Source organism: Micromys minutus (assembly GCF_963924665.1).
Source record: "Micromys minutus genome assembly, chromosome: 2".
Classification (NCBI taxonomy): Eukaryota; Metazoa; Chordata; class Mammalia; order Rodentia; family Muridae; genus Micromys; species Micromys minutus.
In genome coordinates this window covers 96,289,974-96,306,348 of record NC_137971.1, presented here as the reverse complement: position 1 = coordinate 96,306,348, position 16,375 = coordinate 96,289,974, and the positions used below count along the sequence as shown (strand labels likewise).

The following is a 16,375-nucleotide window of genomic DNA, read 5'->3' as shown; positions in this document are numbered from 1 at the left end:
CTCCAGTTCTGCCACAGCGACTGGTTTGTGGCAGGTGCTTAAGAAATTCTGAGATTGGTGTGGGGGTCCACTCCATAACGCTGGGAAAGGCATAGGTTTGTAAAGTACAGAGACACATACGGTGAATAGCCCTTAACATATAGTAGCTATTGCTGAACGTTCTCTGTTCAAAGGAGAGGGTGGTTGGTATAAGGACCACCTTATTGTCTTTCATGGGACATTGTTTAGAGAGTCAGCAGAAGAGATGCATTTCCCCCTCTCCATTCTAGTCTGAATGAATCTTGAATCTGATTTGAGGAGGTCTTGATTCTGGGGTTCAAGAGGACTTTGGCAGGCTCTAGAACAGCTATTCTCAGCTTGTGGGTCCTGATCTTTTGAGGGGTTGTTGAACGACCCTTTCACAGGGGTCGCCAAAGACCATCGAAAATGTCAGATATTTACATTACAATTCATAACAGTAGAAATAGCATTACAGTTATGAAATAGCAACAAGATTTAATTTTATGATTGGGAGGTCACCACAACCTGAGGAACTATATTTAAGGGTCTCAGCATCAGGAAGCTTGAGAACCACTGCTCTAAAAAGCCTGTCTGCTACCTCTTGTTGGAGCCCGGGTTGAGAGAACAGCAGAGACAATCAGAGCATTGGTTATATATCTGTTTCTCGCCTCTCAGCGCCGCTTCAGAAAAAAAGGGGCGGGGCAGCGCTCTCCCCGCCCCCTTTCCTTCCTTTCTCGGTCCCTCCCTCCCTCCCTCCCCGCCCCTTCACTGAGCTTCTGTGTCTTTGCTGCCGCCCTACGTGGGCCTGAGTGTGCTGCGCCTCCGGAGCTGGGTGGCTGCGCTTCTGCGCTTAGACAATCTAGCCTGTCAGGCTGGTTCAGCTCGGGCTTTGTCCCAGCTGCTGAGCAGGGAGAGGTGCGGCTCTGCGACAGATACACAAGATCATCAGAGATGCTGGGCCCTGCACCCACTGCCAGGTAATGCTGGCCTTCCCTGGGCCTGGCAGAGCTAGACTGAGCTGGGGTAGTAGGAGCGGGTGTCTTGCTGCCTTCTGGGAAAGGGAATGGGAAGAACGTTACATTTCACTTATCTTAAGGGATTCTTAATGAGGGAAGGGCCTGACGGAGTAACATTGAGATAAGCCCACTCGGGGATATAGGCCTGTGCTGGAAGAAGATATCTGGCTAGGGAAGGTTATGAAGGGGAAGCTGGATTTTTGGGGAACTGCATGCCTCAGGGGCCCCACTTCTTTGTAAGCATGCTTCTCTGCTTGGTGGCCAGGGTGATGCTTTTCTGTGCCTTGGTTTAGCTGCCTGTTTACTAGACCAGGGATACTGTTCTCTGGTTGGAGATGTAGTGAAGAGAGAAGACCCCCGCAGCTGCTCCTGTTTAGGCAGTCTCTGTGAGCCTTAGTTTCCTTATTTGAAGAGAAAGGCTTAGCATTCTGTTTGTAACTGTGGCTTTCCTAGGCTGTAAAGTTACCTTGGAAAGGTAAGCTAGAGACAGAGGAACCAGCCTTCCATCTGCATCTTGCTGGTCTGTTTAGAACCGGTGAGTTTAGGGCAAGGCCAGCTATAAATGCTGATGCTTATATTGGGGCTACATATGTTAAGTGTAGGGTGTGGGGTTGAGAAGAAACAGGTGAAAGTATGCTAATTTTTTTTCTCTGAACTGGCCAGTTCTTTGGCTGTCTTCTTTGGTGCACTGTTACTGATCTGCTAAGTAAATGACAGTCCTTGAAACTATGGGATATCTTAACGACCTTAATTCCTCCCTTTATTATCTGGCACTAAGAAATACAAACAGCTATGTAAATTATTTTGGACCTTTCTCACCTTGGTTTCGGAGGAGCTGTGCTTTCCCTCTGGGAAGCTTCCTTTCCTCCTCTTCCCTGCCTCCTCCTCATGATGCTCAGCTTTCCTGTTTTCCCATCTCACCATTTTCCTTTCTTCCTTTCCCTATCCCCATGCTTTCTATTTTTTGTCTCTTCCCTCCAAACCAGGGTTTCTTTTTTCTTTATCGTTTCTTCCTTGGATCTTTTTCTTCTTGGTTAGGCTCTCTTCTCCTTTCCTTTTAGAGTTTTTTTTTTTTTTTTTTTTTTTTTTTGGTGTTTTTTCATTGGCAGTAAGCTGCTGGCCTGGGGGGACCTTTGCTGTGATGTTTGTCAGGTCCAAGCATTCTAGCTTCCTTGTTTTTGACCTAAACTGTTTTCTTTACATGTTAGGCTCTCTCCTTACTGCCCTCGAGCTGTGTTTTGGGGCTTCCCATTAAACAGTTGTTCTTCCTGGATTTATTCCTCATCTTTTTCTTTGAGAACCAAGGCAGGATGTGGGCAGAAGGGGAAATCATGATAGGAGGCAAGAGCGTGAAGGCTCGAGCTGGAGAAGTACAGATGCATCAGTGAGGAGACCTTCCTGAGAGTCCCTCACCAAGATAGGGGGCGGGATATAGCCAGTTACCCGGAGATGGCACAGTGGGATGACGAGAAGAAGGTGAAGTCTTGGGGCAAGTGTACTCTTTTGAAGAAAAAGCTGGCTTTTGGCATCAAGATGGAAGTTGTTTGGAAGTAAGGATAGCTGTGGAGGGAAAGATTTATAACACTCGCCACCAAGAATGATGATCTGAGTTCTAGTCCCAGGTTCCATATGATGGAAGGAGAGACTTATTCCTACGAGTTGTCTGGATATGTGATCCATGGTATGTGCTCACCACTACCCTAGGAATACCTATATAAGTAGATTTATTTTTAAAAATAAATTTTCTCTGTCATCTGTAGTATATTAGTTATGGTGTTGGTTTCTGGGTACTGTTGGTTTTTATAGGAGGTACTTAGATTCATTTACAGCGTTCAGATGCAGGTTTTGGGGTGTGGACCCTCATGTGATAGTGTAGAGGGAGGCACAGGGAACTGTGATAATGTAATGGAGGAAGACTAAGGTTCAACAAACTAGTGGCAGAACTAGATGGTAAACTCAAGTCTTCTTTAATTGTGATAGGAACTTACTTAGACCATGTTATCTTGTGACATTATGTGCATGTTGTGTATAAAGAATTTTCTTTTCTGTCTTTGGGACTACAATGTAGTTATTAATGAAATAGAAAACAAATTTACATGTGGTAGGTTGTTGTGCTCTGGCCAAACAAATTCTCAGTACCTTGAGAGGAAGCAGACTTTGTCCCTGTTTATTTCTGGCTGTAGGCCATTTAGGTGACTCACTGCTGAGCACCATCTCTGAGTTATTTGATCCCTTTCTCTTCCCTGTTTTCTTATACTCAATTTCTGGCACAAGATGGAGAGTCCAGAGATTAGATAGGCTAGGTGTTTACTTCACAGACTTCTGTAAGATAAGAATGTAACACCCCGTAGGGCTGGTGAGGATCCAGTGAGGCACTGGATGCATGAGCACACTCTGTGCAGTGATCTATCTATAGTCTGGTTATTGCCCCTGGATGCATTCTTAAAACACCTAAGAAAATGCTCAGATGCTATTGCCCAGAAGCCCGAGGATGCAACTGAGAAATCTAAATTGTATCTCAATTCTTGAAGAATAATTGAAAAGGGGCGGGGAGAATATATACAAGAAGCTTTTAGAATTGATAATTGAGCCTCATGCTCAAAATGGAGGTTAAATGGTAATATATAGTACTTTATTCATGTCAGAGAGATGGTAGGGGGCTAGTATAAAAGATTTCATTTTTAGTGACTGTTTATGCTAAGTCGACAAATAGAAGAGGAAGTAATTAAGGTCAAATTTTCATTTAATGGTTGCTGGTTACTTGTTTATCTAAGTTGTATATATTAAAACCAAAATGTTTATATTCATGTTAAGTAATTTTATAAAAAATAAAAATATGGAGGCAGACATAGATGTTCCTCTCTGTGCATCTCTATGGATACAGGTTATTATGAATATTTTATAAGGAATGGAATTGAACGGGATGATCTGACTTATGTAGGTGGGCAAATTATATCACACCAATTGGATCAGAATGTATTGTGTGGTGTTTTTCTTACATGTTGTTTTCCTTACATGGCGACTCAATGCCAAGGGAATTGTGAGAGGGTAGCCACCGCTGGGACCAGGGGTGGCAACAGAGAATGTGAGCGGAGTTCACGGCTTCTCCTGTTAGCAGAGAGGCAGCGGGAGAGACTCTGACAAGAGGGCGATAGCCACTGAGATGAATTAGTGATGGTTCTGTATGGCCCTGTGGTGCCGGAACTAGCATGGGAGCGACCACCTGGGTCAGAGAGAGCTGGGGGCACCGTGGAATGGTAGTGCCAGAACCGGTTGCAGCATTCTTTAATTTTTACCGCAACAGTGCCGGAGGGATGGCATTGGCTGCTTTTCTGGAGAACCAGGGTTCAATTCTCTGCTGTGGCAGCTCACAACTATCTGTATCTAGTTCCAGGGGATCTAGCACTCAGACACAGACATACATGCAGTCAAAATACCAGTGCACATAATAACATTTTTAAAAAGTAAAAAAAAAAATTGCACAGTTTGTACTTAATAAATAGCTATATTTATTCTTAACCTGCAAAAAACAAAAACAAAAAACCCAAAACTCTAAAGTCACCTCTTAAGCAAGTAAGTCTTCCTTTGGGGATCGAGAGATAGCTCAGTGGTAAAGACCACTGGATGCTATTCTTGAGGTGCTGAGTTCAATTTCAACAACCACATGGTAGCTCACAACCATTTATAGTATGATCTAATGCCCTCTTCTGGCATGCAGGTATACATGCAGAGACGGGGGTGGGGGAGAGAAATAAATAGTATGTACAATAACTTTTTTTTTTTTGGAAGAGTAAGTCTCTTCTGGATTTGAGCAGCACTTCTCTGCACTCAGTGGTGGCACTTGCCCTGGATGTATTGTTATTTGAGTCCTGTATCTTTTCTTGCCATTTGTCTGCATGCATTGGAGGGCAAACTTGGGGCCTAATAAATTTAAAAGTCACCTTTTTTGGTTACTAGATATATGTTAGTAAATAAAACAAACTTAGTTGCTACTGTTTATTAAGGACATGTATACTAACTGAGTATAATTAAAAATTGTGATAGTTGCTGTGATAATCAAGAGTAACTTTTGATCATGTTAAGTCTAACTGTGAGACAGTTGCCACTCTGAGCAGTGCCTGCAACTTAACAGAAGGTTAGGGAGAATTGACTGCCAGAGAAGAGAGCTGTATGGTCAAAGGTTAAAAAACGTGGCATCATCAACAGCAAGGGTGGTATGTGAGGCCTTTGGGCTGGTGAAGTCATCTTGGAGAGTGTTTTGTATAAGTAAAGGGGTCTGGAGTACACAGAGGGGAGAGGAAAAGGCAGAACGATAGAAGGGAAGAGAATCCAAGACAGTAGAGTTTATGTAAAAGGGAACTGAGGTTATATTGACTGCTGACAGAAAAGTGATCATTAGATTTTTCAAGATGGAAATGATTGACAATCTTGACAAGAATACATTTGGTGAAGTAGGAAGGATGCCACTTGGCACAGGGGGGAAGGGAGTAGAGACAGTACTTTAAATATTAATAGATAATTCTTTTCAGCAGCTCTGCTTCTGAGGGCAAGCAAAGGTGTAAGTGGTGTTTGGAAGAGCAGGATGGGGTCAGAGGAGAGTTGAGTGCACATGTGTAGGACACTGTATAGTGTTTGTATAGTTTTCTAATATTTCTAATAAAAGGATCATTTAGTTGGGATTTTGAATTTTCTTTGCTATGCTACATCAGTTTCTAAACTTTTTGGCTCTACTTTTAAGATAAATGGACTTTTTTTTTTTTTTCAGTCAGGGTTTCTGTCCTGGAACTCACTCTGTAGACTAGGTTGGCCGAACTCAGAGATTCTCATACCTTTACCTCCCCAGTGCTGGGATTAAAAGTGTGTACCACCACCACTTGGCCATCAACTAATTTCTTTTCTTTTCTTTTTTAAAGATCTATTTATTTCGAGTACACTGTCACTCTCTTCAGATACACCGGAAGAGGACATTGAATCCCATTACAGATGGTTGTGAGCCACCATGTGGTTGCTGGGAATTGAACTCAGGTCCTCTGGAAGAGCAGTCAGTGCTCTTAACCACTGAGCCGTCTCTCCAGCCTGTCAAATAATTTCTTAACCACTGCATTTGTCATCTTACTTCTTCAGGTCTTAAATGTGTCTTCTTCAACAAGTCCTTTCCTGATCAGTCCTTGTTCCGCACTAAGCACACATGTTCTTGGCACTCTTTTATTTAATTGCCTTTTTTTTTTTTTTTTTTTGTCTGCATCTCTTACTAGACACAGTTTCTGCAAATATAAGAGTTTTGTTTTACCCAACTAGAATAGTACTATCACATTGTAAGCACACAGCAAACTATTTGTTAAATGGCAGTATAGCAAATGACTGAATACATCGAGGAAAGCTTGGTATAATTCAAAGGTCATTCCAGGGAAGAAGTCAGGCAAGAAAAGAGTATAGGCAAAAGAAAGTTTTTTAGGGACGAAATGACATTATGACTTCATTGTAATTGGAAGGAAAGAGAATATGGTTGCATATATAAGGAGGCATGTAGTGTGGGGGTGGAAACTAGAGTTTGCAGGTAGCACTGAAAATTAAGGATAAAGTCTGTAGGATGAGTGTGAAAGAAAAGACAGCCCTTAGTTTCTTTGGGTCAGGTAGGGGCTGTAGTGGCAGCTAGAGAAGTCTGCTTGGGTGATAGGCTGGCTTCTTTTAAGGCTAGCATGCAAAAGGGGCTAGCCAATGACAAATGGAAAGTTCCAACAGAAATAGTAGAAGGGTTTGAATCAGGAGAGGGATGTTAAGAGTAGGAAGGTAGGTGTGTGTGTGTGTGTGTGTGTGTGTATTGTCTAAGTATATAAGTAAGTACAGAGCAAGACAGGTAAATTTCAAGTCTTTTTTTTTTTTTTTTTTTCAAGATAATATTTCTTTATGTAACCCTGGATGTCCTGGATCTTTTGTTCTATATACCAGGTTGGCCTTGAACTCAGAGATCCACTTGCCTCTGCTTCCAAAGTGCTGGGATTAAAGGTGTGTGCTACCACCAGTAAATTTCTTTTACTTAAAATATCTTCCATTTCCATATCCTTGTTGCCTCTTACTTCTCTTAACTTTAGAAAGGTTCTCAGCATAACCTTCTCATTCTGTCTCAAATTATCATTAGTGTCTAAAGACTACTTCTAAGATAATCAAAATAATTAAGAAGGTAGTCATGCCCTTATAAATATTTAAGTTAGTAAACTTAGGTAAATTGAATACCCTGATAAGTTTCAGATTCCTGTAAAATAAAGAGTTGGGATCATCTACCTCTAGTGGAGTCTTGTTTATTCCACTAAGCTAGATTGTCTTAGAAAGTGGGTTCTTGCTCATTACCTGAGGTGCTCCATGTCTCTACTAGGTCAAGGCCACGGGGACATAGAAATTAATCATAGTTTTGTCCCTTGAGTTATTCCTTGTCTAGTGACCATAAGAAGTGAAGATGAAACTTGACATTGTTTCATAGAAGTATAAATAAAATGCAGCTAAGTGTAGTAAAATTATTTAATAAAATCCCAGCGCTGAGTTTGTTCTACCCTAGACCACTTATGTTCCCAGATGAAAGACACACACACACACACACACACACACACATACACATACACACACACACACACACACACACACACACACACACACACACACACACAGCCTTATATTTTTAAATACGCCTTAGGCAGCACAATAGCTGTGCAAGTGCTTACCCTCCATGCTGTTAGAATCCACCTTCCTATTGATATTGGTTACTACTTACTCATTTCTATATTCCATCTGGGCTGTTCTTAATTCCAATTAGCCGGCCCACATGTCCACATTTTTATGGCTCAACTATCCCATTGTAACTCTCCTCCCTCCTGCAGGGTTTTTTCTCTTCCATGGCTGCTTCTTTCTGCTTCTCTTTCTCTCCTTGAGGTCTCAAGCCTGGGAAACCTAAGCCCCGCCTTGTGTCTTCTCCCTAGCTATTGGTTGCTGGCTTTTTTATTTATCAATCAGAATTAACTGGGGTCAGGGTTCCTCAGTGTCTTATGTGTGCACTCTCCAGTCTTTGGGACAAACAATTTTGGGGAACCCAAATTAGCATTAGAATACAAGCAGCATTAGGCCAACCCTGTACAGTTAAGTTTTGAAGAGGGTAAGTAGAGGCTTCTTCAAAGGTTTCTTAGAGGAAGGGAGTCCAACTGGACCTTGAGGAATGAGTAGGGAGTTTGCTAGGCGTACACCATGAGGCACCTTAGGCAGATAGAACAATGTAGGCAAAGGTGGGAACATGAAAGTGTATTCATGAAATGGTGGGTTTGGGGAATGGTAGAGGTAAACTAGAACAGATGGGGGAAGAAACAAACACTTGTTGGACATCTTTTTCTATCAAGGATCATGGTAGGTACTGTCTCTTAAAGGCTTTTGTGCTTTTTAATTCTTATGGTACCTCTGAAGTAGGTAGCCTTGTTTGCATTTTACATAAGAGTTTAAAGTAGCTTTAAGCCACCTACAGCTTTCTTTCCTGCTGCCCCAGCAGTGGCTTTCTTGTTGCTATACTAGAGCAAGTAGCTGGCTGGAGGCTGCATAGTGGGAGGGCCTTTGACGCATTAGAAGGACATCTCTCAGCAAATTCAAGGCTACAGTATTCCAGGTTCCTGCCAAAGCAAACCTCTTGGCACAATTTAATTAAAGATCAGATTCTAATATCCAGGCACCAAGGGCATACAATACTCCTCAGGCCTGAGTGTTGGCCATGTCAATATGCAGCTGTTCTGGGTTGTTCAAAGTTAGAAAGGGAGTTGGTATATGGAGTAGGTCTTACTTCTTCTTCCTGTCCCTTCTTCATTTTGTTGACTAATTTATTATAAACTGCTAGCATTTCTTTAGCTGTGCCCGGAATTGGCCTGTCACTTGCACACTATATCCCCACCACCCTCCCTCTTTTATTTAGTGATCTGAGGGACTATCTGGAACATGCATTAGAGGACTGGAGAGGTGGCTCAGCAGGGAAAGGCACTTATTAAACCTGATGTTCTTAGTGCTGTACACCTCCCCCCACACACGCCCATGCATACAATGCTCAACACATGTGCTAAACAAATAAATGTAATAACATTTAAAGACGTTAAGTAAATTAGAAGTTGTGTAGTATATTCCTTTGCTTCTAGAGGTAACTGTGACACATGGTGCGGTGATCACACAGATACTTTTTCAGGTCCTTGCATCTTGTGCTCACTGTGTGCATGTTGTGGGTGACTGGCAGCATCTCTGAAGCTGTGCTTCTTGCTTCTTGGATTTGTTTCATTGCTCTGTTCCCAGCACTTAGCAGAGCCTAGAAAAATGATGCCTACCAAGTAGATTTCCAAGCTTTTTATAAATTCTGAAGTGTGATCTGGTGTTAGAGGTTATTAAAATATTTGTTCTAAACAATGGCTGAAGTCTTATATGTAATTTATCCAGCTTGTTCTCCAGGGAAACTGTTTCATAGGATTTCAGCAACTCACTTGGGAAATGTAAAGGGCTGTCTTAACTCCTAAGCCCCATGTTGTGAGCCCTGGACTTCCCAGAATTCTCATGCAGATGAAGAGCAACTGGTCTCTTCCTTTAGGTATTACCTCTTTCCTCTGCAGCCTTGTTCTTTAACCAAGAACCAACAGCTTTTTGTTTTGTTTTGTGGTTGTTGTTTTTAAACCTGAGGCAGTTACTGTCCAGATATAGAACTGCTTAGAAAAGTCTGGGTTTTTCTGGATTTATGTGAGGCAGAGCACAGTAGGCTCACAGTGATCCACTATGTTCTACTTTAGTTCTTTTTTTTCCCCCTTTAAAAATAGTATTTTAAATGAACATTCTCTCCTTCTCTTTCCCCCTTTCTTTGTGACAGAGTCTTGCTATGTAGCATAGTCTGGTCTCAAATTTTCAGTTCTCCCGTTTCCTGTGTTTGAATTGCAGGTGTATGTTTGTGTGTGTGCATGTTCTTATGTGTCCGTTCACATTATATGTAAGCACATCTACATGTGGAAACCAGAAGTTAACCTTGGGTTTTTCCTTGGTCATTTTCTACTTTATTTACTGAGGTCGCTCCATGAATCCGGAGCTCACCATTTGAGCTAGTTTAGCTAGCAGGTTTCTCTGGGATCTCATCTTTACTGGAAGTGACTGTAAAAACAGAGAAGACTTGAATAAAACAGAACTCTTTAGAGAAGGTGAACAAGGTGGACTAGGCTGCTTTTGAAGTTTGAGGTTATAGGTATCTTACTGTTGGTGGATTTCACATATAGTTGGGACAAGTCAGATGGCACCATGTGATATAAGGTTTCAGACATTAGATTCCATAGAGTTTATCTATCCACTAATAATAATTCTCTTAAACATGATAAAATGACTAACAATGAAGGAAATTATGGTGAAGCTTTCCTGTCGTAACCCTGTACTGTGGGCCTAAGTGGGAGTTACAGTCAATGAGACTGCTGGTTGAAGAACCTGGGAGGCCAGGGAGAGCCTGGTTAGGTGTAAGGTAGCTGTGAGAGTGTAATTTTGGAACTGGCAGCCTACAGTAGGAGGGCATTGCCAGCTGAGGCACTGGATGCTCTCCTGGAGGAGCTAAAGGACCTGTGTGGGAGCTGGAACAGAAGGCAAAGCAGTCATATCTGGGGAGGGAAACTAAAAGAAATAAATAAAAACCAGCCACCCAGCTATCAGTTCAGATGAACAGATTCTTGGTTTTGATATCATTTGTTCAAAGAGGAAAGGAATAATTGTTTTGTCAAAGGTTGGTCAAGATGAATTTAAAATCCAGTTGAATTTGACTTTAAAAAGTTAGCTAAGGAGCCTGGCAGTGGTGGTACAGGCCTTTAATCCCAGCACTTGGGAAGCAGATGCAGGCAGACCTCTGAGTTCGGGTCTACAGAAGGAGTCCAGGACAGCCAGGGCTACACAGAGAAACCCTGTCTCAAGAAAAGAAAAAAAAAGGTTAAGATTTTCTTTAGAGAAGAGAGAAATCATTGCATTGACATGGAGCCTGCCCGACTCCTTCCCCTTCCCTGTCTTTTCTCTCTCTTCCCAGTGCGATTAAGAATGTTTAATAAGGGCCAATTATGGTGGCACACACTTTTAATCTCAGTACTTAGAAGGCAGAGACAGGCATATGTCTGAGGGTTTGTTTTTAGCCTAGTCTACATAGTGAGTTCCAGCAGAGCTAATATTGAGACACTGTCTCGGAAAAACAAAACAACAAAAGGAGAATATTTTGTGAGCTAACAGGCAATATAGCTTAGTGATAACGTCTCTAGCACTTTAAATAAAGAAAGAATACTTAGGAGGTTCAGGACTAGTCAGACATAAATTAAATGTGGACAGCCTGAGTTTATTAGTCCAATTGGTGTCCTATACTATAAAGGACTTCGAATTTTATTTGTGCTAGTCAGTTCCTTTCAAGACAGCATGTATCTATCTTTCTGTAAACTGTATCTTAACTTGTATCTATTATAAGTTAAAAAGGTAAAGCACTGTTCTGCAAAGATGAATCTTTTAAAGATATATGTAGTCAGTTATAACAATACAAAGAAAGGTGATAACCTGGAAATAAGCACATTGTCTGGCGTTTTAGAGGCCAGAACATTTTCTAAAAGCAGTGTAGAAACAACAGAACTGATCCTCAAAGGATAGATAACAGGAAAAGAGGCAGATGAAACATCATGTGTAAAGCAATGGAGGTGTGAAAGTAAGGCTGGTGAAGGATTATAAAATACAGAAGTGGTGTGTTTTTAAATATCACTGATAGGCCTGGAGAAACTACTGAGAAAAAAAAAAAAAAGCCAGGGTGAAAGAAATAGATGTTTTCCATTTACTAGGGAATCATAAAACGACTTGTATAGAATTTTACAAGTTTATAAAAGTCACTACTTTTATTGAATACAGTATTCTACAGTTCTCTCTGTGTTTAATTCTCTTGATTATTAGAATGGCAAATGTACTGCATTTTAAAGCATTGGTTTCTGAAGCAATAGTATTCAAATCTGGCTGGCATTAAAGTTGCTTATTCTAAAATACAGAATTTTAGCCTTAACCCAGACATACTAAATTAAAGTTGATGGTTGTCAGGCTATGGCAATCATATTTTTAGAAGTGCTGGTGATTCTTATGTAGTTTTTAGAAGATTTTAATTTTAATTTCTATAGCACTATTCTATCTAACTCCAAGGAGACTATATTATGAGTAGTTGTAATTAAAGATACAATTTTCTACTATTACCTGAATTACATGAAGGAAAAAATATAAACTCTGGACACATTTATCTGGTGTCAAGAACAACAACATTTTGAGGCACTAATGCCTATTTTCATTAAAACCACTTATTGCTATATCTTGGGGATTTTCCTCTTTTACACTATATTCTGTGTTGGGAGGAGGGATATCCAGAACTGACACATGGGCAGCATCTTTCTTATGAAGGACCAAAAGGTGTAAGTACTGTTAGTTTGTGGTATAGGTAATATGTAAATGTGTGATTGTTGTTTGGTCCTGGTAAGGCTAGCCACAGAAACAGACGTTTCACTGACAGCTGGCACTAGTCTCATCTGTACAGGGAAAGACAACTTGCCTAAAGTTCTGAAGTTAAGTGTTGTCAGCAAACTCAATGTATGCAATGCTGCTGGAGGCTGTAGTTAACCTTCGTGTGGATGAGTGAATAGAACAGAAAGGCCTGCAGGATTTCTCAGCATCTAGTAAGTGTTACTGGATTTCCCACTGAGGTTTTTCCTGGTCCATGCCTGCTTTCCAACTACATCAAGGTGTATATATTTGTTCTATAGGCTCTGAGGGAAGAGACTGGGTTACTAGTAACATCTGGGTTGCTGACTAATAGGCCAGCAGTATTTATGACAAGTACAGAATGGCCATATAATTTTAATTTTAAAACATTTAAAATATGTAACTACTTGTGCTAAAAAATGATATGACTGTCATTATGTTTTTTCCTTTTGATTCTAGTAGCTGCTGCGGCTGGTGGTGACAATGTCAAATAACGGCTTAGACATCCAGGACAAGCCTCCGGCCCCTCCAATGAGAAACACCAGCACTATGATTGGAGCTGGCAGTAAAGACACTGGAACCCTAAACCACGGCTCCAAACCTCTGCCTCCAAACCCAGAGGAGAAGAAAAAGAAGGACCGGTTCTACCGATCCATCTTACCCGGAGATAAAAGTACAGTATTTTATCATTTGTGTGCTTTAAGAAGGAAAAAAGCAAACCAGCTTTTCTCCTCCGAGTAGTTTGAGTAGATCTGTCCTTCCCTTACTTAGTTCTCCTTCAGTATCTTATTTTCTTGTTAACATGTCTTCCTAGAGTGGCTAAAGCCAAATGCAAAATTGACTCATTGCTCAGGATTATATTTGAACAAAAGTGTAAGAATAATTTTGCTCTTGCTAGCTTTTGACAAATTGAAAATGGTATAGCCTCAGGGAAAGCAGTCTGGCAATTCTTTAGGTGCTCAAATGTAGAAAAATGTTAATACCCGACATTTCCACCAAAGAGAAATAATGCTCATTTTTTTCATCATATCCAAAGTCAGAACCATATAAACGTTGATATAGTGAGATCATATTTGGTTTTAAAAAATGTCCTGAGCCAGACTGTATCTATGGGTGAACCTTGAAATATGTTGTTAAGGAAAAGACTCAGTTATAATGGTCACATAGTGTGTGGTTCCATCCACATGAAATGTCTAGAAATGTGAATTCCTAGGTAAAAGACATGTTAATGGTTGCCTCAGGATACAGAATAGGCAACAAATAGATGGGACTAAGGGGGTGATGAGTAAGAAATAGGGAATTTCTTTTTGGAATCATCAAAATGCCTTGAATTGTGGTGGTATTTGTCCAGCTCTGTGAAAATACTAAAATTCCAATTGTACTTTATAAGTGAATTATAGTAGTTTGTAAATTATTATCAATAAAATTGGTGTGTGTGTGTGTGTGTGTGTGTGTGTGTGTGTGTGTGTGCGCGCGCGCGCGTGCCTGCTTGTGTGGTATATGTCAGTAGTATGCTTATGCATCTATAGAGATCAGAGGTGAACTGGGCATCCTCATATATCCCATTCCTTCTTTTTCCCTGGAGAAAGATTCTCTCACTGAAGCTGGAGCTAAGTTGGACAGTCAGCAACCCCAGCAACCCCCTCTTCCTGTCCCCCCACAATCCTCCACAGATGCACATGGGCACACTTGTTCTTGAAATGGATGCTGGTGATTTTAACTCCAGTCCTCATTCTTACATGTTTACCCACTGAACTGCCACCCCAGTTTTTTCTTTGTTTGCTTTTAAAGAAGATTCCCATCTAAAACAGGATAGAAACAGCACCTTTGTATATCATTTCAACCAAAAGAATAGTTTTATGGGCCAAAAAATCTAGACACCTAGGTTGTAATCTTGCTTCTTTTACATGCTGGCTGTCACATTTGTGTCAGTGACTTCTCTGTAGAATTCAGTGTTTTCTCTAAAAAAGCAAGAGGGCCAGAGCAGCAGACACAGCTCTTTTTAGCTCTGCAACCCTATATTTATATAGATGAGGTATTGCAAAGTGTCATTGGATCAGGCTTGTCTATGTAGGTTGGAAAGAAACCAGGACATTGTGAGGTATTTTTATTGGTGATAGAGCTGTAGACACAGAGGTTCTTCTGGAAATCTTAGTTCCCCTAGGCCAAATTTGGTCTGAAAAGTTAGTCTTAGCCTCAAGATCAAGTCTGCATCTTTATAGGTTGAAAACCTAGAGGTTGAAAACAGTTATAAGAAAAATTTACAAGGTTATCTAATAGCCTGTATTTTATTTTCTAGCTATGAATTTTCTATAGATTCCCTTAGCACAGTGGTTTTACCCCTGCTTTCAAACCCTTGTTGACTATTATTAATAATGTATATCAAGATAGAAAAACTAGCTGTGAGTTTCTTCCCTTTGTTCGGGATCTTAGTTTCAGCTAGCCATCTGTTACTTAACTGCAGGCTAGACAACAGGCAGTCTTTGACATGTTCTGCCTTTACATAGTGTTTGAAGATCGGTAGATGCTGCATAGAGAACTAGATTAGACATGAACTCCAGATCCATGACTGAGATCTGCCCCTTGCATTGACCCTGTCATTTATTATTTTTAAATATTGGTATAGCATCGTCTCTAAAGAGGACATAAAAGCTCATGCTCATCACGAGTAGGCATTTGTGTACCACTCTATGTCATGAGTGTAAATTATTTTCTAAACTATAAAGCTGTACAGATAAGAGGTTAACTTATTTTTACAAAATCTCATTTATTCTTTTATTTGATATCATTATCTAATACCCACAACTTATTTCCAATAGGGAAGTTGAAGCTTAGAGAATAGTAAATAATGCCCAAGCTCTCATTGGTGGAACGTGAGAGGAATGAATAGAACTAAGTCTTCCTAAAGTGTCTGCTGCATCCGCTGCTGTGTTCCTGCTGGTTGTTCTCATACTAGACTCATGCATGGTACTTTTAAGAACTGTATACCCGTTCCTGCCCAGACGCTGGAGGCAGAGAGTCTAGAGATGCAGTGTTGTCTCTCTAAAGGAAACGATGAGAAGTTCCTTACAGGTTACAGTAGTGGTTTAGATTAGAGCTGGCAGGGGGTGGTATCTGTGGGCATTACCTAATACTGACCTCTAGGATGGCCTCAGTTTGTGCTCGAGGGAATGCAGACATGATTGGAAGGAGAAGCTATAATTGAAGGCTTGTAATAGATGATGCTGAGTTGCAGAATTCGTGTGGGAAAGCCTGGTTCCTGTGGTTGGGATTTGGAGCCTTTGGTTTATTCCAAGAAGTCATACAGCATTTAGTTTGGAACCTCTTTCTGGCTGCATTTTCATGACCAAAGTGAAATTCTCTGAGCTTGGGAAGCGGTTGGTGAACTTTAATTTTAATACTGAATGACAGGAGTGTTTATTTCTTCAGTTGGGAATGTTTTACTGCTTTTTGCTCAGATTAGTTCTGTTGAGCCAATAAGAGGTGCTGTTTAAAACTAATTTAAAATAGGGTTAATGACTCTTGCTGAAACTTTAATGTCTGCAGTAAAACATGGGATTTTGTAGTCAGCTGCTTTCCCCAGGCTAAGCCCAGGCTGAACTAAGCCAGAGATGGGAGGTTGGGTGAGGTTGTAAGCTTCTTTTTCTATTCTTTTCTTTTCAAACTTCAGATCTCTACTTATATGAAAACTAGGTGATTCTTTCTCCTTCCCTCTCTGTCTTCAGTCATGTTTGAATTCTCTGTCTCAATCAGCTTACTTCAGTAGTTGCAAATGTTAATAATAAAACATGTTTTTAAGGTTCTTTAGTTTCTAAAACTATGTATTTTAATTGGTTCAC

General features: G+C 40.7%; 1 protein-coding gene across 2 annotated transcripts in view; it reads left to right on the top strand.

The window, feature by feature from the left end:
- The first annotated feature begins 819 nt into the window (after positions 1-819).
- Positions 820-16,375, top strand: part of PAK1 (p21 (RAC1) activated kinase 1) — a 61,997-nt gene continuing 46,441 nt past the window's right edge. The window contains exons 1-2 of one of the 2 annotated variants that reach the window (XM_080913129.1): positions 820-977; positions 12,999-13,209. In XM_080913129.1, coding sequence (XP_080769255.1) covers positions 13,020-13,209 — 190 coding nt within the window. In that variant the 5' untranslated portion in view covers positions 820-977; positions 12,999-13,019. Of the gene's footprint in view, positions 978-12,995; positions 13,210-16,375 lie in introns of both variants that reach the window. The other variant, XM_080913128.1, reaches the window with a different exon arrangement.